The following is a 27,038-nucleotide window of genomic DNA, read 5'->3' on the forward strand; positions in this document are numbered from 1 at the left end:
TGACCCACAGTATTCTGAAGCGCAGTCTTCTGCTATCAGAAGCACCACACAATCCCCTTTTCATAGCTAATCAAGCCCCATCTAAAAGCAGGGTGCTTGGGGGTTTATTTTGCCCCTAGCTGCACTGCTATGTGGTTGCCTCTGAACCTCACCTTAGAGTTCCAAACACTTTGCTGGCCTGCCCATGTTTCCTCATAGCCATGCTCTACTCATCTGTTCTTGTGTCAACACTGTCCCCCACTTTCATTAAGAGGGGGGTTTAATGATTTCCATTCCACACAAAACCACGCTCTGCCTTGAGGACTGGAAGCAAAAGCCTCAAGTGTGCTGTCGCTAGGCAAGCTATCTGACTTTCCCTGGAGCAGAGATGCTACCGACCATGCCAGACTGAAACAATGAAATCTGTAGCCCAAGATATCACTGCTAATTTCATGAAGTGATGCTTAACTGCAGGGGAGGTTCTTTCCCTGAAGTTGTTAAAGAAATAAAGGGCTGTATCGTCATGTTCTTCTATCTGACTCACGAGCAGATGCTGTACAGTTTGATATAATTACGTGATTTCACATGACATTCAAAATGAGCTTTGAAGAGGAATGAATTTCTAGCTATATCAGTTAAAAAGACAGCCTTGCAGATATGGGCATAGGGCAATGCTATGTCCCCTAGCGTGCAGGCAGCCAAGAAGCCTGAGTGGCAAACTCTTCAACCTGGACTTAACCTGATCAGTGCATCACTACTAAATTTCAAGGTGGACATTTTAAACATGTCTCTGTTGATAATTTTCTTTAACAAAACAGGCAGGGAGTGGAATAAAACCCCCACACAGGATAAGCACTTGAAATTGCCGCACTCAGGGTACAGAGGAAAGGAGTCTGAAGGAAACACTGAGAAGAGACAGCAAAAACGTGGAATAGGATCTGTAACGGTCCCAAGGGGAAGTATGTATGTACACTCAATTCTGAAGGCTGAACACACACTATACACGATCTTAACTCTGTTTTCCATAAAGTCAGCAGCTGAACTCTGATAAAAGCCAATGATACCCAAAACCAGAAATATTTCATGTGTTGGAAAGTGTGAATGCTGTTAGGGGGTTCCCAGAAGTCTAACCCCAGGCACGCGGGGGAAGAAGAAAGGAGGGAAGATTACTGACTTGCCAGCCCCATTAATCTTTCATTGCGTTATGTCACATGTAATCTCTCTGCAAGGAGTTCCCATGTTATACAGTTTATAAAGTCATACTACAGTCTTTTAAGGAGATTACAGGGGGAGGGGGGGGAAAAGCAGCCTGAAGCCAAGAACATGCTAATTAGAGTATACAATAGAAATGTTAATCAAATAATCTGCAGGAAGAGGAGGAGGGAAGGAAATGACCTAATCCCCTGCACTACTGTGTGGTGCCTTGTGGCAAGAAGTAAGAAAATTCTTGTAAGGGCCGAGCAAACAAAGGTCCATTGTTATAGCTACAGCTTTCAGAGAACACTGCTGCATCTCAAGTTGCTGCAACATGAAGGGTAGATGGTGCTTTATGAACTCTTCCACACTGACCACTTCTGGAAGGGATGGGAGAGGCTAATTAGATTTGCAGGAGTAAAAAAGATCTAAGTAGAATCTCAAGTTCTTAAGGCACAGCAAATTCTCTTTCAAAGGGATCTGCCAACTCTGAAATGCCTGTCATCCAACAACCATGGTGATCCTTAGGCAACTGTGGAGCAATCTGTCACTGAAGCTGCAGTAGCCTAGTTACAGAGAGGCAACAAATCATCCCGCTGCAGAGAGGCATTTCCCGTGACACGAGTCATCCTTTGCCATCAAACCAAACGAGCATTTCTTATGAAGTCCTATTCCACCCTTAGATCTTTGTGTGCCTGCTCTTCAGGTACACCAGGGAAGCCCTTCTACTCACGGAGAGCATGTTACCATCAATGCACATGCCATCCTGCAGACTGAAAAACAATTATCCCTCTCTCTTCAGTTTGATCTCTGCTTTAGTAGGCACGCATGGCTTTTAGCAGTATAACAACTCAGTACTTTCAACTTCCTATAGGGCAGAGACCCCATTAAGAGAAGTGCACGCAAGATTCCTAATCCTTGGACTGAGAACATATTTCATCATTAACCTTACTATGAGCTGATGGAATTCCAGGCAGGAATAAAGAAATACCTACAGGACAGCAGGACTCCTAACTTTTATGTGCTTGTGTGTTTCCAAGAGGCTGAGTCAACTCCTTTCTTCACAAGGGACTTCACAGAATCACAGGATAATTCAGGAGGTCATTTAGTCCAACCTCCTGCTCAAAGCAGGAGTTGACTTCCCAAATCTTGAGCTATTACTGCAATAGACTGGGAGCTTTAAGTATGAAATGGCCGCCCGAGACGTGCATTCCTCTCAGGAAACTGGAAAGGCATACCGAATGCTGAGAACTGCAGATGACAAGCAGTCTTTCAAACCAGTCTGGAGCTTCATTTGTGTTCACAGCCTTCCTATGACTGTTTGATTCAACATTTGCTTAAAATAAAACAATTGGCAAAAATTACTGCTGAGAGCTTGATGTAGCCACACCGAAGATTGTTTGGGCTGATTAAACACTTGAAAGGGTGAGACCCACAACATACCCTGTGTTTTACAACAACCTTCACAGGAGAAATGTGTCCCAATAAGCAGTTCAGCACTGACACTGCAGAACTCTAATCACAGCATTCAGGAACTGAGCTGCTCTTCAGACGGTCCTTCACCTGGCTGATAAAGAACAGCCTGAAGCATCAGACATGCTGGATTCCTAAAAAATCCAAGACTGAAAGGATGATAGGTAAGGCATCATTCTGAAGAAAGCACATTTGTTCCCCAAAAGGTCAAACTGATTTAAGCCATCTGCTAAGTCAGAAACACACAGATGTAGTTGCACCAGGCTTCTTTCCAACACACTAAACTTGAGTTTCCCAGGTACTGGAAACAGCTACTGCGAAAGTGTTTTGTTTTGTGGGTTTTTTTTTTTTTTTTTTTTTTTAAGTTCTCCAGGAACATTTCTGGATCTTGAAAACTCTGCAAGCCAAATACCGTACCTGCAAGTTCAATTAACGTACGCTATGCACAACCACTTCCTCAAAGAACTTTTTAGCCATAGTTCTGTGTTCTTTGAACAGCAGAACTCAGATTCACTGAGCTTCAGGTATTATGGTTTCCCCTAAATAAAGAAGGGGAGGCCCAATTTGACTTCATTTCCAAGACACAGTTTTCCTGCTTGCTAAACTTTTAAGGTACCTTCTAGCAGAACTAGCTGAACCTGCATTACCTGAAAGTTTCCATTCCCACAAGGTTAGATCGTTTGACCATGGACAACTTCAGAGAAACTTAAGACAGACAGTTGCTAGAAGTATTAACACATCTTTGCCTCACTTTCAGTGATGGAAAACATTTCACACAGATTAGCAAAAAAAGGACAGAAAAGGTATTCAGTTATAGAAATTCAGCTATAACTGGCTGGCTCCCCACACTCTCATTCTACGAAAAAAATAATCTTAAGAGGGACAAAGTTTAAAAGCTTTCAGTACAGTTTCTATGCAACTCCCACAACACACAAATGGATATAAGGCAAGTACCTTTTCATTTCAAGAGGTTGTGAAGCACAAAAGCCAAGTTCATGAAATAGAATTTCCCTCTGCTTTATCCTCAATTCCTCACCACACTGCTGTTACACTCTTGACGCTCACCATTTTGACTGTAGTTCATCTGCAATTCCAGTAAAAAAAGTGCTGGATAATCTCCACACTGCTCTCCTCACCTCTGCATGTAAATGTCCCAAGTCGGTAGTTCATATCTGAGTATTTTCTAAGTCACTGCTAATAAGTGTACCATCTTGCTATATTGCTCCTCCTCACTTCAAACTTGGGACAGTCTTTATATAAGCTACAAAACCTGGCCCTTTCAAAATGTATCACCCCCAGTATTTACATAAAAAAGCATGTAACCTACATACCTCTGGACAGCCGTCAGAGGTCTGTGTACTCTTTGCAAGCCAAGTGTCAGGTTTTTACAGTGGCCTGATAGGATACATTACAGCCCCATACATATATGGCTGGTCTGGCACCTCAGTTTCCTGTATTTCTGACATTCAAGCGTATCTTTTTAGGAATATTTTAAGTAGTGTTGTGTGAGCTCAGGGACAGAACAAAGGTTACTTTAGGCAACAGCCCAAGAGAACAAGGATTACTTTAAATACGCAATAGGTTTCTAAGAGATATACTGAAGTATCTCCAGATACATTAAAAGGTGTCTCTTAATGAGTAAGGTGAACCAGCTTTACACAAATACAACTTGTATTTATCCATAAACACAAAACTAACTTGTTGCACACTTAAGTTTCCCTGTTAATCACCTCCTACAGCCAGCAATTCAAACAGGACAAAGTTCAAGTATCTCCTCCACCTCCTCATGTTAGATCACCTACCTGTTCCCAGTTTGTTACTGCTCAGAGAAAAAAAATCCCATGCAATTTGATTATATCTTTTTCTTTCCTTCACAGTCCCATGGGCAATGCATGATTTAGCATACCTAGAGAGGAGCAATACTTTACTTCCTACACTTCTAATCCAATTTGGATAAGAGGTTTGCTGCTTATAAAAATAAACAGGCAGTTGCACTTTTATCTCTGTGTGGGCACTAACACCTAACAACAAAAAGGTTATTTTCAAAAATTAGTCAATGCTAGGGATGCTGTCCCTAAATTTTACTCCCTGGTTGAGACAGGAATCCAATTTCTTGTTTACAGATACAAAGAGAGCTGACAGGTACTCTTGGCTCTTGTCATTATATTGGGCATTATTATGCCAAATATATTCTCACCAAAGCAAAAGCCAAGGATAGAATACCTCAGCCATGGAGATGGAGCTGTACTACTTCTGTAGCGACCCAAGGGACTTTGGTCTGACCATATGGTCCAGTTTTAACTAACAGCTAAGGAAATTGTTATGTTTAACAATAGTTGGAAGTTTTCAAGGTGTCACTAGTTTCAAGTTTTTAAATTTGCTACATATACAGAAAAAACATTACCTTCAAATAAGAGACAGTATCTAGCTGAATATGGCAACCTCAAGTTAGCACAGTCTTCATTTACAACCAGCAGAACTGTGATGGAAAAATATCTTCAAGCTTGTGGGTGATACAAGATACACCAACAGGTATTTTTTAACCAAGATAGTGGCATGTTTGTTTTTCAAAATAACTATGCTCTCCAGAATCTCTATTGCTTTTTGTCCTCTCAGAGTATATCACCAAGGACAGAAAAATCAGAGAAAAATCTAGCATATGAAGACAAAAGTAATTTTAAATTGGTAGAGTACAGGGATACTGACCATCACTGTGGCAGAGCACTTTTCCCGCAATAGTTAAAGTGTACACCCATTGCTAGACAGCATCAAAATGTTCAGCTGGTAGTTTCATGGACCGCCCTTGCTTTTTCAATGATGTTAAGTCACATCACTAACCCTAATGAAATTACGTTAGCAAGACAGCAATTTAACTCCTAGTAATTCTACCAGTGAGGAAAGCGCTCCTGAAGAAAAAAAAAAATTATGTTCTTCCTTGATCCACCAAACTCTGAATTCTGTCTGAATGTAAACCTTCAAGATTTGGCCTAGAAATTGGTAAGATAGCTAACATTGAAGTTTAAGGACAGAAATTTAGAGTATTTCTCATCATTCAAGGCAAGTTTTACTTGTTTCCCACATAATGTTCTCAAGCAAAATAGCTCAATAATTTCTTCTGAAAAAACACATGCTTAAAGCTGTATCCTGGCTAGAATTCTGGTTCTCTGTAGACACCAGCTCGTATTTCAGTGTTACCTGGTGAAGCCTCAAAATCAAGTGTAGCTGAGCAGTTACAGATTGGGCTGGATGTGAATTAGCGCACACATGAAAGAAAAATCTCTTTCCATTTCAGGCATTTCTCTGACATGCAAAGATAAATGCAAGAGTAGCTTAAAACCTGCAAACTCACTTCTAGCAATTACCTTGGCATTGCACTTTGTACCTGTATGCATTGAGAGGCAAGCTTTAAGCAGCAAAGAAATTTCTCTCAAAGAAAAATTTTTCCATTCAGGAAATAGGAAACACCATTGGGCAAGTATACCGAAAACAGTATATAGCCACGAAAAGTTGCAGTTTCAACAGCACCACGACTAGGTAATTTTTTAACAGCACCAGACAATTCAGAGCACAGTAGTGCTTCAGACAGTTCCGAAATCAATTTCACGTGACTTACAGCATGCATTTATTTATTAACTAAAGTGACTGGTTAATATAATACAGACTTCTTCCCTTCTGAATCTTGAGAAAGAGGTTGAGAGAAGCCTCCTCTTTAACCCGTGGTGTGCACTCCAGATACCCATACAGGCTACCAATAAACTAATGTTTGGGTATCTTCAAGTGCACCTCTGCATACCACAGAAACCTTAATGCTTGTTTTTCCAGTATAGAAAAAGTTAACAGTAATAATCTAGCATGGAGGAGCTGTTTCACTTGCCCTTTTTCAGTCAGAGATTCATTCCAAGAAAACTGGCTCTTCAGAAGTAATCTTTGGAAGTTTTTAGGGGTAGACCAGCCCTCTCAGGACTGACACTGTTTATGAACATTTCTTCAAATTACTAACAGCTGCTCATACTGAGCACAGCGGTGCCTCATTCACACACATCCATAAAGGTTTGTAGAAGTCCTGCTCACATTCAATTTGCTGCTTGTCATTAGTTACCCTCCTGCTCAAGGATGTCTCATGTCATCCGTTTGTGGAGCAGAAGAACGACATACAGCTGCAGAGGGTACAGTCACAGGCAACCAAGTTGGCACACGTTAATAAGTTACCACCCAGACTCAGCAGAGATGTCTGACCACATTCAGACTCCTGGACCAATGCAAATTCAAAGTAATGAAAACATTTAAGGAAGTCCATTCAAGTAATTAAGTATACAACAGACATACTAAATAAACTAAAGAACTACCAGTATGGTAAAGTCAGTGTAGCCAATTTGACACTAAACAACCAGAATGAGTTTATGAAGTGTTGGGCAAGTGGGACAAAGGCTACGAGTTTTTCTGGCTGATCAGCTGAGACAGCTAATAGACAAGTTGCTGCCTTAGCAGCATGTATTGCCTCAATGCAATTCAGTGGCAGACATTTTATTTAGAATTTCAAAAACAAATTTTCAAGCATGCTCCGTCTCACTTCAGCAACTTCAACACCAGCTTCGCAGCCACTGTTGTACTTAAACTCTTTAAAGCTCTGAAGTCATTCTGAACTTTCAGCATTTCACTGATAGAAGTCTGAGAGTTACATGTCCCCAAAATAAACTCTGCACTATACAAATAAATACAGCACTATCACAAGCTCTCCCTCCTCTAGTCTCTCTTTTATAATACTTATTCCTTGTCTGTAAACATAACTGCTAGGACAAAAAGATGCAAGGTCAGCAGCACCAAACAACTCTGAAAAGCTATCAATGCTATAAAACATTACCAAACCAACATAATGAGGAATGTATCAGCTCCAATAATTTTATTAGTTTCTGGAGGTGAAGCATCTTTCTTTTAGTAACCACTTCCAAGCTGGGGTTTTTATCTTTGTTAGAAGGGAGGCACTTCATTTAAATTGGAGAAAATTAAAAAAACCCAAACAATAAAAACAGGCAAATACAAAAAAATCTATCCTCTAAACAAAGTATTCACTTTAAAACCTAAGCTTTTTATTTTGAAAGTATAGTTCAGTAACATTGTGGGAAAGAACTTATATCAGTAACGTTAGATACACAGCGATGTAATTTTCATCATATTTAAAATCTAACAAAGCTAGAGTACCTATCTCACATTAGAAATAACAATTTTTTAAAAAAGTTACTTAAGAGAAGGATACAAACATATAGTCAAAGTGCAGGAGCGCAACTGTTGACACAAAGCTTCAGTCCTGAAACTCGCCTGACAAGAACTGTGAGTTAGAGCTCAGTGCCTGTGAAGCAAAGCACCACTTCTGGGAATAACTGCACGTTCCTAGTTTTGCAATGGAGAGCTATTTTTTACCACTTCTGGTATTTAAACTAAGCATGCTCCTATTTGCTGGATTGGGATTTGTGAAAAGTCCAACTGTGGGAGTAACTCTATGTTTTACTTGTCCTAGGCCCTTCTTTTAAGAACAGGATTGAGCCACTGAGGGGTGTGAGTTTAGGAATTACTGGGATTCTTTTTATATCTAGATCTGTCTTTTCAGATCACCCTCCCTCACTCAGCAAAATGAAAAGGTTAATACAATTGCAATAAACATGATTTCCATCCCAACATCCTCATGTGTTACTTAACAATTTTTTATCAACAGATTTAAATATCTGTGTTTCCCAAAGTTATACCATGGTGCTTATTCCTTAACTTTTGATATAGAAGTCTACGTAAAATGTAAAAATTGGATAAAAAGGAAAAGGAAGGCTGTAATCCTCATCACCAAAACAATACCACTATAGTTGTATACACTAAAGCAGCAAGACTTGTCTTTACCTGCAAAAGTAAAGGTCTAGAATACAAAAGTTAAGCAAAGATAGCAGAAGACCTAACATGAAGGGGCATTGAAATACTACAATCAAAACTCCCAGTGAAGTGGCAGCCAACTGAAACCAAAGATCATAAGAAAAGCTTTCTTGTTAATCAGAAGCAATGTAGAATTTCTTTCCAACCAGAAACGCACAGAATAATCTGAAACAGCTCCAGCATACAGAAAACTGCATCCTTTGACAGAACTCCAGCCTTTCGGATAACTGCTTGCAAACTGAACAGGCTCCAAAGATGGTTTTTACTGTGGCACAAATGAAGAATCTCTAACTAAATTTAAAACAAAAACAAAACAACAAAAAAACCCACCAAAAACTTGCAGCCTGTAAGTTTAGCCCAGATGGGAATACTGCAACAAGATCCTCTTCCTTAAGTGTCTTTTTAAAGGGTGCCAAACCCATTAGTTAGAAGGATAATCTAAAAGGCATTGTTAAAAAATAAAACTACATCATACCACGGCTGGAACAGCTAAGGAACTGGTCAGGGAGGAAGGATTATTTCCTGGCACAGTAATGTAGCAACAGATCGAGTTCTCTCTCTCTTTTTATTATATTAAGCCTTCACAATGTTTCGCAAAAATAAATCTGAGATTTGTCGCTCATCTGTTTAACAGATCATCAATTGTATTGAACAGCAGGACTTTGTTTCTAGCCATACTGTGCAAAAAAAAAAAAAGTAAAAGCATACTTAGCAAGGAAAAGAAACTGAAGTCCAGATTCTGGTTTTGTTCATCTACCAGATCACCTCGCCAAACCTGATACCTGAGCCCAATTATGCAGGTGCAAGTAAGGATCCAACTGCATTGAAGTCAATGAATTAACCAGTGTAAGCAAGATTGCTATCAGCCTACCTAAGCAAGACTGTACTAGAGTAGATTTGGGCTGGACGTGTAATTTTATTCACCACTCTGATTTTGGATAAGCCCCAGACATTCAGAATAATTACAGTGCCGTCAGAGAAATGCTTAATGTCAGTTATGGTATTTAAGTTGTGTACTGGTTGTCTGAAGAGATGAAGCACTCAAATGCCAGGTACCCAGCTTCTCAAACCACCAGCTTCAACTGTGTTCCGCAACTCTTAAGGAACAACACTCTTACTCAGAGTTTGTTGCAAATATTTGGGCTTATACACAAGTACTTGAACATGGAAAGTTGTTTCTGAGCCACCATATTTCATTAGGTAGAAACTTCTGAACAAATGACACCCTTAGTTTGCTGCAACAAAGCTCTAACAGCTACACTACTACTAAAGCTCCAGACTATACTGTACTATCCATTGAGCTTCACCTTGAAATACACTGGCAGAGTTAAGTAATTTTGAAATAAGAATTCGCTCATGATAGAAACTTGACAGAAAATCCAGAGGCACAGTGGAATATACAGCTGATCAGAAACAAAAAGAAATATGCAGCATTCAAGTCAGCAAACTCATGTGAAATAAATAATGAAGTGGAGTTTTCTATACTTAAAATGTTTCGGGCTGTTAATCACCAATGCTGACTGCTCATAGCCAGTTTTAGGACTTTGACAGTTTAAACAAAAATAGCAGCCATTGAAGTACCAATATCTTTGATCATGAAAAACATTATTATGATTAGCATCTCACGCCTATTTGCTCCAATCCCCCAAGATGCAAAATAAAACTATAAACATTTTCAAAGTTACATGCTAAAAGTCTTCTTACTATTAATCACAGCCATTGTACTTGAGGTTGTAGTCTCAATTTCACTAGCATTAGCTTGGTATGAAAACTGGTTCAAGCAAGGAAAAGTTGATGTTCTCACAACGCCACATTATTACTTTGGTGCAAGCAACAGCAAGAAGAGGCAGCAGCTGTTATCCTCAAACCAGAGGGCTAAGGAAAAAGAGCAAGCCGAAGATATATTCACAGACAAAGCCATGCAAGCATTTTAAGCCTACCACATCAGAAGGGTATATAGTCAGCCAAATGACAAAACTTAAGACACAGCTCACTGAACCTCTTAGAAAACACCTGTTATTAAATTTATTTCTCTTGGGTTAGTGAGAAAAGTCAGCTCATAGACAAACTCTAGTCAGCAGGTCTGGAGCAAAGAAGGGTGCACTGCTGCACAACTCTGATCTGGGGCAGGGGTTATGTGTGTGCACAGGTCAGGGAGATGAGAGGGAGAAGGCATCGCTCTCAGCAGGCAGTAAATATTATAACAGCTCAGAGCTTCTGGAAACAACCTTCAGAAGAAATCCAACATTAGGGCACGTGAAAGTACAATTTGGTATAGCTTAGCAGCCATGTCCCTAATACAATGATCCGCTGTTTTATAAAAGCGGGGGGTAGTTGCTATAGAGAGATGCTGTCCAATGAACAACTTAAAGTGTTCTTTCTCCACTTTAAAAAAACCCCAATGTTTAGAGAACAAATACTGTTACAGACAGTAACAGCAAGACAATACTAATAGTTTGTATTGTTCTACACTTGTACTTCTTGCAACTAATTTCAATCAAAATCTTAGAAGTAAATTAAAGGTCTATTTTGAGGGAATTCTGTGAGTAGTTACAGAATTTTCTCTTCAAATTTTCCACATAGAGAAGTTCAGATGCAAGTAGAAAAGTTTGTTCTCTTAGAGTAAACTCACCATGTCCAAGAACTGTGAGATTGTAACCGCACTTCCACTTGGATTTACAATACATAATCAAAAGCCACACTCGCAGAGGGAAAATGACCTGTTGATGATGGTGGCTGTCAACAATGGGTTCAGATCAGTTAGCTGCTAGTGCAGACAGGACAACATTTTTCAACACTGTGAGAGAAAGTGAGAGTGAGACCATATGGTTAAGCCCCATCCACATTAGCACCAAACAGCTAACATCAATTGAGAACTGTCAGCTGGGAGAGGCAGAGGTGGGAAGTCTACCTGTCGCTCACAGCCACTGTAAAGAATGATTTCTTAGAGCTTCATCAGTGTTGGCTCAGTGTCTACCAGAATAAATGCATTTTGAGAAAAGCATGGAAAACACATCTTTGAACACAGCACATACTCTTGTGTCCAATCAGTATTCCTAGTGCAGAGCAACTCAAACACTCAGTTGTTCAAAATTATTCAAGGAATTCAGTTACCCAGCATGCTCAAGATTTACTGAAACTTTAGAACATGTTCTGGAATTATACTGGATAAGTTTAAGTTTTACATTTACAGAAGACTGACAGTTGCAGGTAAGTGTTAGACAAGTAAGCAGCAGACACCCTGGCTGTATGCTATTCAAGACCATGCAAAACAAAGGGATGAAAGAGCTGGCTTTAACTTCAAACTACATTGAGTAGGGGGAGCTGGACCAGATGATCTCCGGAGTTCCCTTCCAAAATAAATTCTTCTATTCATTGACAAACCTGGCCACTAGTGCAGAGGCATGAGCTTTGCATGCAAAGACAGAAGCACTGCATCACAGAACTATAATTTATCACCCATTCTCACGACCTGCAGGAATGCCTGCACTTTGCTCCTACTAACATATAGCAGGAACACATTCCGTGGTTAAAAAATTTTAAGGCAGCATAAAATACTACCGCCTGCAAAAGCAGCGGTCCTGCCTGCTGCCCTGCATTTAGATGACGTAAGGTTTTTGCACAGCTACGGTGTCTACAGATTCACACTCCAATCTGTTCCTCAATTGCATCTACTATTTTCCACACATGCATTTGAACACAGGACAGGAACAGAGAGCTGGGACCACCTTTCATATAGTGGATTTTGTGTTCATTTCCAGAAAAAGAGCAAAATTATGTATTTTTAAATGCATGGACTAATAGTGTGATGGCAGGAAATAGAGTTTGTTCCTGAGCAGTACTTAAAAGCTGTGCTTAATCTTGAAAAACAACAGAACTTAACTACTCCTATTCTTAACTTTGGAGCTAATTTTGTTTTCTTCATACTCACTCTTCTACTCAACTTATGTTGTTCCTTTAGGTAACAAAAGGTACATTCATCAGCAAAAGACAGCTTAGTACACCAATAATCTTATTAGCATGCATACTGAGTTAATACTAAGCTTATATGAAGGAAGTTTGAAAATTAAGCTTGAAAACAAGCACAGTAACAGCAATAAGCAAAAAAATTCAAATTCTGTCTGTTACAAAAGCACACTTGCAACAACCTTTTATTCTGTCTTCATCAGGTTTAGTCATTTCCTGTACATTTCTCCACTGGACAATTTTCTATTACAGTTTTTGCTATGCTTGGGGGTCTAGGACTTGGGACAACTCGAGAGACAAGAAGCAGCTACACATCATTAGTCTACTCAGTTCTGCAGCATGATGTAGCACCAATTCTTATGAGAAATGACACCAAGATAAACATTATCAAAACACTTTTGGGAGGCAAAAACAAGGCACAGTTTGTCCGCTAACATTAATGCACGTTACTTCCATAACCAGTTGCTACAATAAAACTTGGGGTATACTAACATTAACACACCCCAGGGTCCAGTTGCAAAAACTCTTCTACCAGTAATTCTTCCAAATTGATCATTTGGTTGCATGCTGGGAAAGTATCTTCTAGCACTGCTTGGTAAAGGTAAACTGCAGAAATCAAACAGGCCCCAACAGAGGCTCCAGCACGTGTGCTAAGTTGCAATGAGAAGACAGGTGGGGTACAGAAAATACAGTCTCTGAAGACTGTGGGATAGTATCTGAAGACTGTCAAAGCTTAAGTAATGCTTCCAAAGACTAATCACCATCCTTAAGATGGAGTAAAGTCTGAAATATAAACTACAGCTGAGGACTGGACAACTGAAGTTAGACTTAAAACCACACTCAACCCTTCAGTGTAAGAGTCAGGCCTAACAAAAACAACTGAGTGCCATGGTTAAGCTTAAAATGGAGACTAACTAGGAATTCCCACATACTTCAACTACAATAATGACTAGTAATAGGGAGAATAGGACTCCTTGGGATTTTAAGTCTCTCTGTATCAGGAGAAACCTCTCTTCCCCATTTCAATGCATGTCTTCGAAGAGCTGAGCAACTTTAGCAACACTAGCAGAAGGTAAAGTTGCAAAGCAGAAAACAAAACAGACTGTCACTTAATAAAAGGAGGCTCAGCACGAGGAATAAAGGAGGCAGAGAGGGAAAACCCAGGCTCCACCAAGTGCCATGCTCTTTCACATCAGCACAATGGAAGGGAATCCTGTGCCACTCTGAGGGTTATGAGCCATCCAGCCAGAAGCCATGGTTATGCACAGCTACTTGGCCCTGAGGGTTGAAAATAAAGATGAACAGCCAAAATATGAGGCCAGCAGATACAGCTGTCAGGCAGGGATCAGCAGACCTGATGACTGTAGCATTACGAATGGTCCAGCCCATGTTGGTTGGCTGTTTTGCACTATACCCTATTCTTTCCCTCTGTTATTTCCTTCCTCTCTTTGCCTACCTACTGTAACTCCCACTTGTGCTCTGTTTCTCTCCCCTACCTCTTCCCTTTTTTTATCTCTTCAGAGTCCAAGGTCTTATGGGCAGACTTCTGTTCATACAGCATACAAGCACTGCAAAATGAAAGTTAACAGGTTTTGGTACGTTTAGCTGATTGTAACAGTCCTTTCCTGTCTCAGGTTTTTATAAAATTCAAGTTTCTTGAAAGACAGTTGATGGACTCTGTTTATAACACTATCCTTAGTTACAGCATACCAGTCAGTATTAAAGACAGAAGTTCAGAAATAAAGCAGTGTGCTGATTTAGCTTCTATAAACGGAGAGTTTGGCCACTGCAGAGATGTCTGATCTACAGCTTTCACTCATATAAACAGTCCCTAGCCACACAAATAAAGACTGTCAAGATCCTTCCTCAAATTCCTGCAGGGAAAAAGAAATTAAAATGATAGCAGATTGGATGGAACAGCTCTAAGAAAAATCAATAATGGTAGCTGTAAAATCTAAAATTAAAGTAAGTCTGGTTTTGATGCTTTCAGTACACACAGTACATTAAATTTGGCATAAGCCCAATGGAACATGAAGTACTTGTGGACAATGTCTGCCAAGAGCTAGAAATATAGCACTTAGTCTTTAAAGAACAAACAGAGAGCCTCAGACCATTTCTACTTTATGAATCTGAAAAAAAATTAAATCAAGGTGATCCTCCTGAGGGAACATTTGTATTAAATCTAACTGGTATGCTTTGTACAATACTGAGTTGAGCATATGCTGATTGGCAGAGAATCAGTATTTGTCATTTTATAATCCGTTCCACTTGTGACAAAGGTTACAAACAGATGTTATAGGTCCCCATATTCCAAATCACTGTGCTTTCCTCCTTAGCATCAGGCTTGTGTCTCAGATAAGCTCTGTACCTGGTCCTTGGTCACACTGACACTTCTAAACACCTGACACAGTGGAAGCAGAAGAAATAGGAAGCATGAACTCAGGGAATTCACACTGCACTATCAGTTTTTTCACCCACTGTCACGTTTGTTGGTACTTCATTAGTTTACATGCCTAAGAGCAAAGCAAGATTTGATTAGTAACTGAATACAAATTTGCATTTCTGTAGCAGCCTCCAAACATTAGCAAATTAAGCATCAACACACCTGTGAGTTCCTTACCTTTATTAAAATAAGGAGAAAAAAAAAAAGGGAGACAAGCCTAACACCCATCTGGGGCTTTGGAGACATCATCGATTACCCCACCACACAGGTTCCTTTGCCCACCACCTCCCATGTGCTGAACTCCTAGTTGGACAGGAGAGTGGAGCACAATTCTGGCTTTGTTAGGTTTTCTGCTATTACATGTGGGAGGGCTTACACATCCTTCCCCACTTCTCCCAGGGATTCAGGAGGGATCACAGCCCCAGCCCTGCCTTGGGAAACTGGAGACCAAGAGAAGAGAAAACAGGTGATGCTACACTTGACATCTGCCCAGAGCAAGGCAAGAAACTTCCCATGCCATCTCACTCTACACATAAGCTGAGTACTATCTAGATCTTTAAAACTGCTGTTTCTTGATGACTGAGGTTTTGAAATATAAAACAAAACAGCCAGATAAATCTGTTAATCCTCCTCATTAATAGCTATAAAATAATAGCAGCATGCCTATAATACTTGCTATTGTGGACTCTAAGAGACTGAAAGACACCAGACACTTGCTACACATGCTTATTGACACAATAAATAAGCTCTTCTCCCTGTGACTGGTCCCTCTTGGCTTCAAGGTAAAGGTTAACTCTTCGCTCATCTTTTGACTCCTGTCTCAGTTCCTGTTTAGGCACTGCCAACTTAAAGAAGCTCCTCCCCAAAGTTATAGTAAGTGAAAGATTGCAGGAAAAAATGCTTGTAACATTTTTCCTCTAGGAGTTTCCCTTGCAAACTACGCATATCTTAGAACAGTGAAATATTAAGTTATTTCAATGAGGAAAAAATAAAGTATATATATTGGCATAGAAATTCAAAAGTAGTTGCTATATCTAAGTCACAAGTAGCTTATAAGCCCCTATATTTTACTACAGCATCCTGGCCTTTCTCAGCCAGCAGCAAGAGGTACAAGGACCTACTCTACTGGCCACAGTACTGACTGTAAAAATATGCACACGTGCAAGAAAAAAACCAAATGGATAAAAATAAAAGCTACTCGTGCATTTATCTGTTTGCATGATCAAGCTGAGTTCCTCAACTTCAGCAGGTGGCCGACCGCTTCAACAGAATAATGCATCACTTCTTTAAAAAAACAAAAGAAAAACCCACCCCCTGCTACCCTCACCACAGTACACTCCAGCCCTCTGCAACAACCTTTAGTAATTTACAGAAACCTTAACCAACAGGCAACAGTTCAAGTTGCATCAAAAGGGAAAGCTCTACTGGAATGGTATTTCACATCCACCACATACAGCACCAAATGAATGTGAAAACAATTGATGTGGGCTATCAGCAGCATAGTAATTACCTTATTTAAAAAAAAAAATAAAAATCAAAGAACAAAGATCCAGTATGATGGATCTACCTACCACAGGCATCAAGAGGAGATGACTTGGCCATGAAAGTCATCTAGGCACAAAGGGGTGATCAACTGTCTTCAGAGTAATATGCATTACAATACAATTTGTCTTCAATTTGGTCTGCTAATCCCAGGGCACGAAGTGCACAGTTATATATATATGGTATATATATGTATATAAAACCATATATAATGGTTTAACTCTGAGAGGTGCAGGGACAGCAGATTGGAGCAGAAGCAGTCCTCATATAAAGCGTCAGCATAACCATCACATATTTGCCTAAACATTATCACATGATAAAAAGAACAAATGAAACAATTGAGAACCTACTTTTGGATCTTCTGGTTCTCTGCACTACCTATCTGAAAAATGAAAAAAGTTTAGATCTTTCCCTGTTAAAAAGCAGTGTTTATTGATTGCCCCACAAGTTTCAGGGAATTTGAGCTGGAAGTCTCCCAGCTGTTTGCTGAAGGTACATTAAACAAATATCCCCCAACACACTCAAATAGCAGGTGTTGAAGTTAAGTGTTACCCCAATGACTTGTTTTACAGTTTGACTATTGTGTTTTCCCCTCTAATTATTGAGCTTCTAATCATCACTACTGATGTTAAAAATATTTTAACATTACAATGTCAATTCAACAGAATCTATATCCAATGTGAGAACAAGCTGGAAACATTTTGTGCATAAAAACAGAGATGGTCTTCACATGTGGCTTTAATTCATTATTTTAAAGCAGAAAGAAGACAAAAGAATAAGTCACTTGAACATACCAAATCATTAGCAAGTGTATAGCAAGTGATATTCCTTCTCCTCTCCAATGCAAGTTTACCAGCCTCACCTGTGTTGGCCATTCAAGCCTAGGTTCTGTCCTAGGGCTAAGATTGGGCCACCCATCACTCAAGCACAGAAGACAGATTATACTAGAGCATACCTAGTTTAAGGAAAAACATCCCCTAGGAGGTTGTGCATGGCCGTCAATGCACTCCTGCCACTTGTGGGCATCATACCACTTTTTGTGGTGTTCTGAAAGAGCAATCCTAAATCTGAAACCAAATTACCATCAAGGTTTGATCATGAATATGGAAACAGCAATACTGACTGAACAGTCCATAACTCTGGTTTCCCATACATGAACAGTCAACAGCTCTGGTTTCCTACACATGTGGGACTCTCCTAGTTTCTATCAGAAGATTTTTACATCTTTATGTTACATTTTCTCTCCTAAATTCAAAACAGAGCACTTGCCCAGCAGAAAGGAGCCAGATCCAAGAGGAAGCAGATACCCCACCGACATTAGCTAAGGGCTGAGGCCCCTGTACTCTTTCACTGTAGAACAGTTCAAAGTTCAAAGCCCTCTTCCGCTAGCCTTGAAATACAGCAGCAATCTAAATACAGCAACTCAAATACCTACTTACATTTATTTTCATCCATGCTGAGCATTCCTCAGAGTATTTAAAGTGGCTCAGGGAAAAAGCAAACCAAGCCAAACAAAGAAAAAAATATATTAGTGGGAAATGGTGGAACTGACATATTTTTAGAATTAGCAGTTTATCCCAAGAGGTGCATTAAAGAAGGAAAATGATCAACAAGTTCTTTAAAAGGAAGCAAATTACTTTATAGTAAGCTCCATGTGTGATGCATTTTTGGATTTTTTCCCCTAACCTCATACCAAATAAATAGTTCAGCTACATGATATGACAAAAGAACCATTACTTATTTTCCCATTTGAACCTTGTGTTAAACCACGATTAAGGCAATATTTATTCTTGTAAAAATATTGTACTGAACTACGACTGCTTCAGATAAGTGGAAAGGATAAAAATCTCAGTATACATATTAACACTTAAGATGAGCCTTGAGATTTCTTAGCAGGAATTCTTCAGGGACCACTTTTATAATCTAACATAAATAATTTGTCTTAGGACAAAGAAAATGCAGATGAAGTATTCAAGCTTACAATTTTAAAATCAAGTCTTTACTATTTAATACTGCTCGACCATTAAAAGCAGAAGGAACTGAGGGCAGGGAAAGTGGGCACTTTGGGGCAGATCTGTAACCATCAGAGAAGCATGATCTCAACAGAAGAAAAAGAACTACAAACATATGAAACCCCAAGCCTAATATTGTGACTGGTTTAATGTTGTCTTACAGCATCCCAATGGACTTGATGGTTAAGGGGGCCATAGGTGCAAGCTACATAGGCACACTAGTTCCCATACCTAAAGCTCACAGTTCCACCTAGGTGCTTCATGTGCTGCCCCAGCTGTGGTGATCACTTCATGGGGAAAGATGACCAGCTGGATGGAAATGTTTCAAGCTAGATCTAATCCAGAGATGTCAGTTTGGCTGTCCTGACCCAAAGAACAAATAAGACATTTGTGTTGTTGACCCAGGTCAAGGGGTTACCATCCTAGAGGACAAGCTGGCAGAAGGGAGGGAGAAGCTAACTCAACAGCTGCTACTTTCCAGTTGCTCACTAGTCCGTTCAGATGAACCATCAGACAATTAAGCAGGAGCACTGATGAAGCAAGCAGGACAGGGTCAGATGCTCTAATCAGATCACAAGTTTGCTCTCACTATGTCTCCAGGAACTCTTGCAGGCCTTGAGCTCCACCGATGCCAATGGTAAATCTTAACAGAAAACAAATCGGTCCCTTCAAATCTGACCTGTATCACCCACTGTGCTGGTTTTGGGTGAGATAAGAGTTAATTTTCTTTCTAGTACCTGGTATAGTGTTGTGTTTTGGATTTAGTATGAGAATAATATTGATAATATACTGATGATTTTAGTTGTTGCTAGGAAGCTGTTGTGTCTACACTAAGTCAAGGCCTTTTCTGCCCCTCACACCACCTCACCAGCAAGTAGGCTGGGGGTGCACAAGAAGTTGGAAGTGGACACAGCTGGGACAGCTGACCCCGACTCACGAAAGGGACATCCCATACCATATGATGTCATGCTCAGCATATAAATAAAGCTGGGGGAAGAAGCAGGAAGAGGGGGACATTCGGAGTAATGGCGTTTGTCTTAAGTAACCATTACATGTGATGAAGCCCTACTTTCCTGGGGATGGCTGAACAACTGCCTGCCAATGGGAAGCGGGGAATGAATTCCTTGTCTTGCTTTGCTTGTGTGCGTGGCTTTTGCTTTACCTATTAAACTGTCTTTATCTCAACCCATGAGTTTTCCCACTTTTACTCTTCTGATTCTGAGCTGGGTGGTGCTTTGTGGCCAGCTGGGGTTAAACCACAACACTGAACTTGCCCATGAAGTACGGAAAATGGGTATCCCAGCTCAGGAAAGACTATTTTTAAGTTTTTGAAATGAAGCCCAAAGAGTTATGTAGTTGCAGAAACATTGCATAATTGAAATAGAAGCAGCTAAGTACATCCAGGCAGATGAATCAATTGGCAATGGAAGCAAAAATCCATTGATGGTAGCCTACCTAAAGACAATTTTGAGCTAGGCGGGGTTTTGTGTTTTGTTTATTGTTTTTCTGGTTTAGGGGATTTTGGTTGGGGTTTTTTTCCACCTTCTCAAGTCCTAGCTCCAATAAACTATCCCCCAAAGAATCTTATTCAACCAACTTGCTCCAATCCCGTATCTTACAAACATCTACAAAATACTTTTTGATATATCCCACTCACTCAAAACCTCAAACAATCCACAAAACAGCATTCTCTAGTGGTTAGTCATATTATCAACTATCATAATAATAAAAATTATTCTGTAGATCACTTCTGGTTTAAGCCTATTTAACTTCAGCATTTTCCTACCTTATTTGCAGTTCGTTCATGTGCTACGCTATAGACTTGCCTACAAAGCAAAGCCTCGGCTGCTATAGGAAATATTACAGACCCACAAGTGGAAATGCAACGTTTAGTGACAAAAGCTTTTCTGCCAAAATCACCATGCTTATCTCCCTGAATACAGAATATGTAAACTAACAGGCTGACAAAAGCACTCTATCAGCAAAAGCTTGCCTACATCTGGGACTTTGATTAACTTTTGTCAACTACTTGGTACAATTGCTCCCCCCAACACATACATGCCCACCCTACCTAACAGGGCCAGACCAGCACTTCTCTGGCCCAAATATCTCTGTACTATTTAAAAAACTTCTTCCAAAAGGGACACTTTTCTTCCTTCTAAAACCACATTTATGCAATTAATCTGCTAGAAACAGGGTCGGCACAGAAAAACATCTGGCTGACATAGCTGTATAGCCAACATCAAGGGAGATCAAGAGCATTTTGAGCCAGCATGTCACATATCCAAAGTCGTCTATGACATACTCTACTGGTGAACAAGGAAAGTACTGCAATGTGAATTGAATGAATCCTCTTTTCAACATGAATATAATTACAAGACCAGAGTAAGAGGTTTTGACTGCTCCTACTCTGACAACTGCCATATACCTTCAATGAGAAGGGTAAAATTATAGGACACTCCTGATCCTGAAGCCACAGCCAGAAATGCACTGCAAGATTCAGTCTACTCTGCTCTCGAGTATGTGAGATTCAAGCCCAAAATTCAGCATTTATGTAAGTATGTACCATGGGTGGCAGTCAAGTCACTACGATTTAATTTAGCAGCATGTATTAAGAAACAGGGTCAGCAGATTAACTTTTATTACCTATTCATGAACCGAACTGTGCTCCTGCATGGCAGGGACCGGAGGATGCCATCAATCTTTAATCATACGCTTCAACACAGGCACTGCATTCAGTCTCAATCAAACAAGCTGCTGTTTAGTTCACACTTGAGCCCACGTCCCAAAACACCATCTTCACAATGTTTACACCTAGTATGCCAGCCAGGAGACATTGCTGGAGCAAGAGCAGTATTGATGCCCATCTACCTTCAGCACAGGGTGCCACCAGAGGACAACAGACTTTTCTTGTAGAGCCCGTAGTTTCCAGTCAACCATTTTACATCCATTCGTGACTACAGGGTTATTCCAGAAAGGTCATTTTGAGCAGCTAGGAACATTTGGTGCTCTTAAATCACATGACATGGGTCAGCAAAAGAAGTCCATGCCATAGGGATCACCTAGGTAGCCCATAAAGCTGTGCACTCACTCCTGCAAAGCACCTCTTCCTACTTCAAGCAAGATTTCCTTTTCAAATCAATATAAATATAGGATACTTGGAAAAGAACACATTCATTGTGCAAGGCTATAATTTTTCTGCAAATCAAGTTACTGTCAATATTTTTTACTGCTTTTAGAAGAAAGCAGCAACAGAGTAGAGCTTGCTTTCTTGTAGTTTAAGAATGATTCCTAGCATGCCAAAGACCTTTTTTCTTTTTTAACCTCAAAGGCAGGTTTTTGAATACATCAATTCAAACATTTTTAAATAAGAAACACCTACAATCATTTGTGACTGTCAATTGCCGCACCCACTGCAAAACACTAAGGCCACAAAGAACATGCCATGATGCTACCCTATTACCCCAGCAGCCCACTGGAGAGCCTACAGCAGCACAGGGAGAGGGAAATCCATCCCATGAGCTACCCACAGCCTCCTGGGAGACACAGAGCCACTTCAGTTTTGCACCTCATGGGATCACAACTTAACTGCTATTTTACCTTCTTCCCCATGAACCTTTTCATCCTGGTAGACTAACTGGGCCTGATTGGGGATGCAATATTAATTTCAGTAGAACCATGGGACTACAGTAGGAGCATGAGATTTACTGGTGCATCCTGTTAACCAGTAGATTGAAAGGAAACAGAAACTAGATCAGATGGAAACACACTTTTTTCCACTGAAACACTCTCAGCAGCATTTAGCAGTGCTCGACCTACTACTTACACCATCTCTTTGCTGTCACTTCCTTTGAGAGTCTGTCAGCAGGCCTGTGAATCTGGAGATTAAGGAATGAATCTTGCAAAGCAAGAAGAGCTGGACTTTTTCGTCTTGATGCCACCCACAGTCAAAACTTTTACAATCTAACCAGTAAGGTGCACAGTGACCAGCTAGCAACAAGTACCTCAAATTATTGGCATCCTGCAGGAATTCCTAATCAACTATGTAATTTCACTTACAAGTATGCACTTAAAGGTGACTTTGATTTCTCATGAAACATCCTCATTCTTCCTTTTTTTAGCTCAGGGCATGGATTAGCATCTACAAACAGCTTCAGGGTTTCTGCTTTCCTGTATTCCAGAGTTCCTGTCTGAGAAGACATTTTATATCAAAATGTACTTGTAATTAGTTCCTTTCAAATGAATAAGAGTTTTAAATACCTCTGGCTCCAAGCAGATGATGCTCTATTATGTATCTACAAACACACAGTCACTAGCTATAAATCCTGAAGTGAAAGGATCCCATTTTTGCATGCCTAGTTTCTTAACAGAAATCAGTATTGATACCAAAATACAAAACAGTGATAGCAGACAAACTTTATGCTAATATCCAAGTTCTGCTTTAACTGAAATACTACTAGTTACTGAAAATTTTAATTTCCAAGATGAACATTAGCATGGTGACCTGCTATGTTGAGAAATACATTTCAGTGTTTACTAAGAACGGAAACATTCATTAGGCACACTTCACAAGACTATACTCAGCATAACACAGGCACTCCCACAAGTTTAATTCATTTGAAATAGAAGACCTTAAAGCTTAAGGTACCCAGTAGGTGCCTATATACAACTGGAACACATTCCTAAAGCTTCCTGCCTGGCCATTCATATGACTTCAAAAGGAGTTAGGACATTTATCTTACACAGCACTAAAAGGATCTAATTTTCTAACTACGATTGCTCAATTTTCTACCAACCAAGCTTTTTCTTGGGGAGAAGGAGGATGGGAGAGAGGAGAGGGGAGAAGCGTCCCATGCAGACGTTTGAACTTTGGCATTATATTACTCACTCTGAAATCGTCAGCCTAAAACATTACAAAGCCACACGGATCACACGACAACACATGCAGGCTGTTCGGCTGAAACTTTTATCTCCACTAACCTACCAGCACCTTTCGGCATAAAAAGCGCCAGAGGATGTATCATCAACAGGTCATCTGGCTGCTTCTTTGTAAAAAAAAAAAAAGTTAAAAGCTGAACAGAAACCGGAAATGGTCCTTTTTTCCCCCAGCTCTTCTCCCGTCCCCCACGCACGTTCAAAATGGAAAAAATAAACCCATCATCCTTCAGATGCAGAACCACCAGTTCTGTCTAGCTGAAACACTTTGTAATTTTACTTGCCAAGTAGTGCGTTTTCAAGGCAGAGGAGTCCCAGCAAAAACAAATGGGTGGCCTTTAATAGATAAGGCCAGAAACACAAGCGCTACAGCTAGACTGCTTTTTGCTTGCATGTATTCTAGAAGCTGCAGTTTGCAGAGGTGAAGTTGCTGCAGTTTTTAAGGGAGCAGTTAAAACAAAGCGGGGGGGGTTGGGGGGGAAGAAACATGCTTTCAGTATAAAAACATAATAATTACTTTAAAATATCTCCTTTAAGAAGCCAAAATTATTCAGCTGAAAACACAACTGCTCCTCCTCTCTCCTGCCTTTTAAAAATCTTCTCCATTGCTATTACAGGCAGAAATGTGCCCTTGCTATTAGCTCTTCCTGAAACCGCATCATTTAACTACGTGAAAAAAAAAAAAGTGAAAAGAAAAACCCGACGAAAGTTGCGCTGGATCGCAGACTGCTCTCAAAAGAGCCAAGGCTGAGGATACGGGAGAGAAATCTTCCAATTTCCCCAAGAAGCTTAAAATTAAAAAGACACAACTTATCTACCGGCTATCTGGATGCTTTCAGAGTAAAACATCATCAAAATTGGAAGAGCCGGGGAGGGGGAAAACAAAAAAAAAAACAAAAAACCAAAAACCGAGCTTTCCCACCAAGCTTTTGCAGGTTAACAACAGCCACACAAAATTCCCCTTTGTTTTGTTTTCACCCGCCTGTGTGCTGCTCCCATTCAACGCTCCGGCACAGGGGGCTGCGATAAATGGAGCCTGGACTTCAGGGGGACTCTCTCCTCCCCGAAAAAAAAAAAAAATGTAAGAACACCACCGCCAAAAAAAACCACCCCCCCGAATTCAACCAAACCTGGGAGTCCAAATACTGAATGACTTTTTTTTTTTTTCTATTTTTTTTCCTAAAGTGATGTTTTTCCCGAGGGCAGGCGGCTCGGCAGCCGCTCCATGACAAAGAGCTTCCCCAGCACATCCAGCCCCAGAGCGGGGCTCGGCCAACTCCGGGTGGGTGGGAAGGTAAAAAGGAAAGAAAAAAAAATCAGAAGAAAGAAAAAAAGAAGACAACAAACTCCGCAAACCCCCAGAAAAAATAAAACAGAGAATTATTTTTAAAACACCAACAAAAAGGCAGCCGTGCGGAGGCGCAGCACAAAGCGCGCAGGGCGGCGGGGGGAAGGGGGGTGAAGGGAGAAAGCAGCTCAAGGAAGCGGGCAGCCCCCGGGGCAGGCCCCTAGCCCGCCTTCTCCCTCGCGATACGGGTGCGCGGATGGAGCTCTGTCGCGACAGGCGCGATACTCACCCCAGGGAGGAACGAAGCAGGCGGAAGAGACACCCCACACCGGCAGTCGCAACTCCCCGAGGCGGAGGGGGAAGGCCGCAAGCGGGGCGAAAGGGAAGGGGCAGCCACAGCCTTCGCCCCCGTCTCCTCACGGCCGCACGGCGGGGACAGCCCCGGATGGGCGAGAGGGGAAGGAGCCTCCGCAACGCTCCCCTCCGCCCCCGCGGGCTCCAGCGGGCCGGCGCTGCGAAGCGAGAGGCCGGGAAGCAGCGGCAGCAGCTGCCGAGAAGCGACCGGAGAGAACAACTCGATCGACGCCGGCTCCGCCGCCCTCACAACGGCCTCCGCCTACCTCCTCCTCCACTACCGTCGTCGTCGCCGCCTCGCCTCGCCTCACCGCGCCGCCCGCCCTCTGGATCGCCGGCCGCCGCGCGCTCGCGCACCCCACCGGCGGGGGCGGGGCGGGGGCGGGGCGACGCGCCTCATGGGGCACCGCCCCGCGGCATGACGGGACTTGTAGTGCCGCCCCCTTGGCCGTGTCCGTATGGGTGCGTGCAGGTATATGCGTGCATTTTTTTGTGTGCATGTGTCTGTATATGTGTATGCATATGTACACATGTATATATGTGTGTATACACACACTTATATGCATAGATGTGTATATATGTGTACACACATCTGTATATGCGTATATGTACGTATACACATATACATGCATGTGTATATGTATGTGTGCATGTATATGCACGTGTGTATATGTCTATGTCTACGCGTGCATATATTCATGTATATATAGAGAGATGTATGCACAGGCATATGCTTATACATAAATATGCTTGTATATGTGCACGTATCGCACCTATGGTGGGGTGCCACCATTCGCAGGGAGGGCCGGGGGGGTTCCTGCCATCAGCGAGCCCAGCTCCACCAAGCAGACCCCAAAACGCAGCCCTCCATCCCCCGAGCGTGGCTTGGCCGTGCTGGGAGCTGGGTCCCACTGGGGCTGCGGAGCAGGACTGCAGCACACCCCTGGGGCAGCGATACAGCCAGCGCCCTCCCTTCCTCCAGTAAAAGTTGTTTTTCCAAGCATCTGTGATCATTTATGGATCTTGGTCCTGGCCTTCAGGTCCTTGTGTGCAACGCTGGGACAATATATTGGGGATAGATAGTGGGGCGGTGATCCCCACCAGCTGGGATCCAGCACCAGCAGCCGCAGTCACACAGGTGTTTAAAGCTTGGGAGCCTCGCATCACTTAGAGAATTTGAATGAGGGATGTTTCAGCTGACAGACCCCTTAAAGATACAACAAAACCCTTAAAAATATTTGTTACAGGAATGTTTCTGCAGGAGCAACCCTCTCCATGCTTGCAAACCAGAGCCTTCCTATTTTTTAATAACAATAAAAAGTGCGGTGGAGTAAGAAACCCACTCGTAAGGAGTCAGGAGTGATGCTCAAAGGTTGTTACCCACGCTCAGAACTGAATACAAACTGGACGGAGCAGCTGCTGCCCGGCGTGAAAGCCTGACACCACTTGGGCTCACACCTGGCACTGCTTTGTGGATTTTTAGCCTCATTTCATTGCAAGAAGGAAATAAATAATCCTGGATATTATAACCCGTGGAGTGCTGCCCCGATCCTGTCCAGATATGTCTTGCCATGTGCGTGGGGGTGTTTAAATAAATATATAAAAATACATTTCAAGGAACACAGGGAGATCACTCTACATCATAGGCTGCTCTGGCAGTACTGCTGCTGCTGACTGTTATAGTGGTTCTCCAAGAGCATTTGTTTGGACAAAATATATTCTTGAAATAAATATTCTGAAATACTATTTCAATTGAAAGACCCTTCTAGCGATGGAAAGAAAGTCTACATTAATTGATTTTGTCCTATGTTTTCTGCAGCTTAAAGGAAATCACAGCCTGCATGTGGCCTTCAAACTTATTTCTGTTTTCTTGTATGTAGCAAGAAACAAATAAACACATTTTTAAGGGGAACTGGGTTTTTTTCCACTACATCAC

General features: G+C 41.3%; 1 protein-coding gene across 2 annotated transcripts in view; it reads right to left on the reverse strand.

Moving 5' to 3' along the window:
• Window positions 1–25,430, reverse strand: part of PELI1 (pellino E3 ubiquitin protein ligase 1) — a 46,845-nt gene extending 21,415 nt beyond the window's left edge. The window contains exons 1-2 of one of the 2 annotated variants that reach the window (XM_054821476.1): window positions 25,038–25,430; window positions 11,195–11,359 (exon numbers count right to left, since the gene is read on the reverse strand). In XM_054821476.1, the coding sequence (XP_054677451.1) occupies window positions 11,195–11,249 (55 nt within the window). In that variant the 5' untranslated portion in view covers window positions 11,250–11,359; window positions 25,038–25,430. The remainder of the gene's footprint in view (window positions 1–11,194; window positions 11,360–25,037) is intronic. The other variant, XM_054821477.1, reaches the window with a different exon arrangement.
• Between the last annotated feature and the right edge of the window lie 1,608 nt (window positions 25,431–27,038).

This window comes from Grus americana, chromosome 3 (assembly GCF_028858705.1).
Source record: "Grus americana isolate bGruAme1 chromosome 3, bGruAme1.mat, whole genome shotgun sequence".
Lineage (NCBI taxonomy): Eukaryota > Metazoa > Chordata > Aves > Gruiformes > Gruidae > Grus > Grus americana.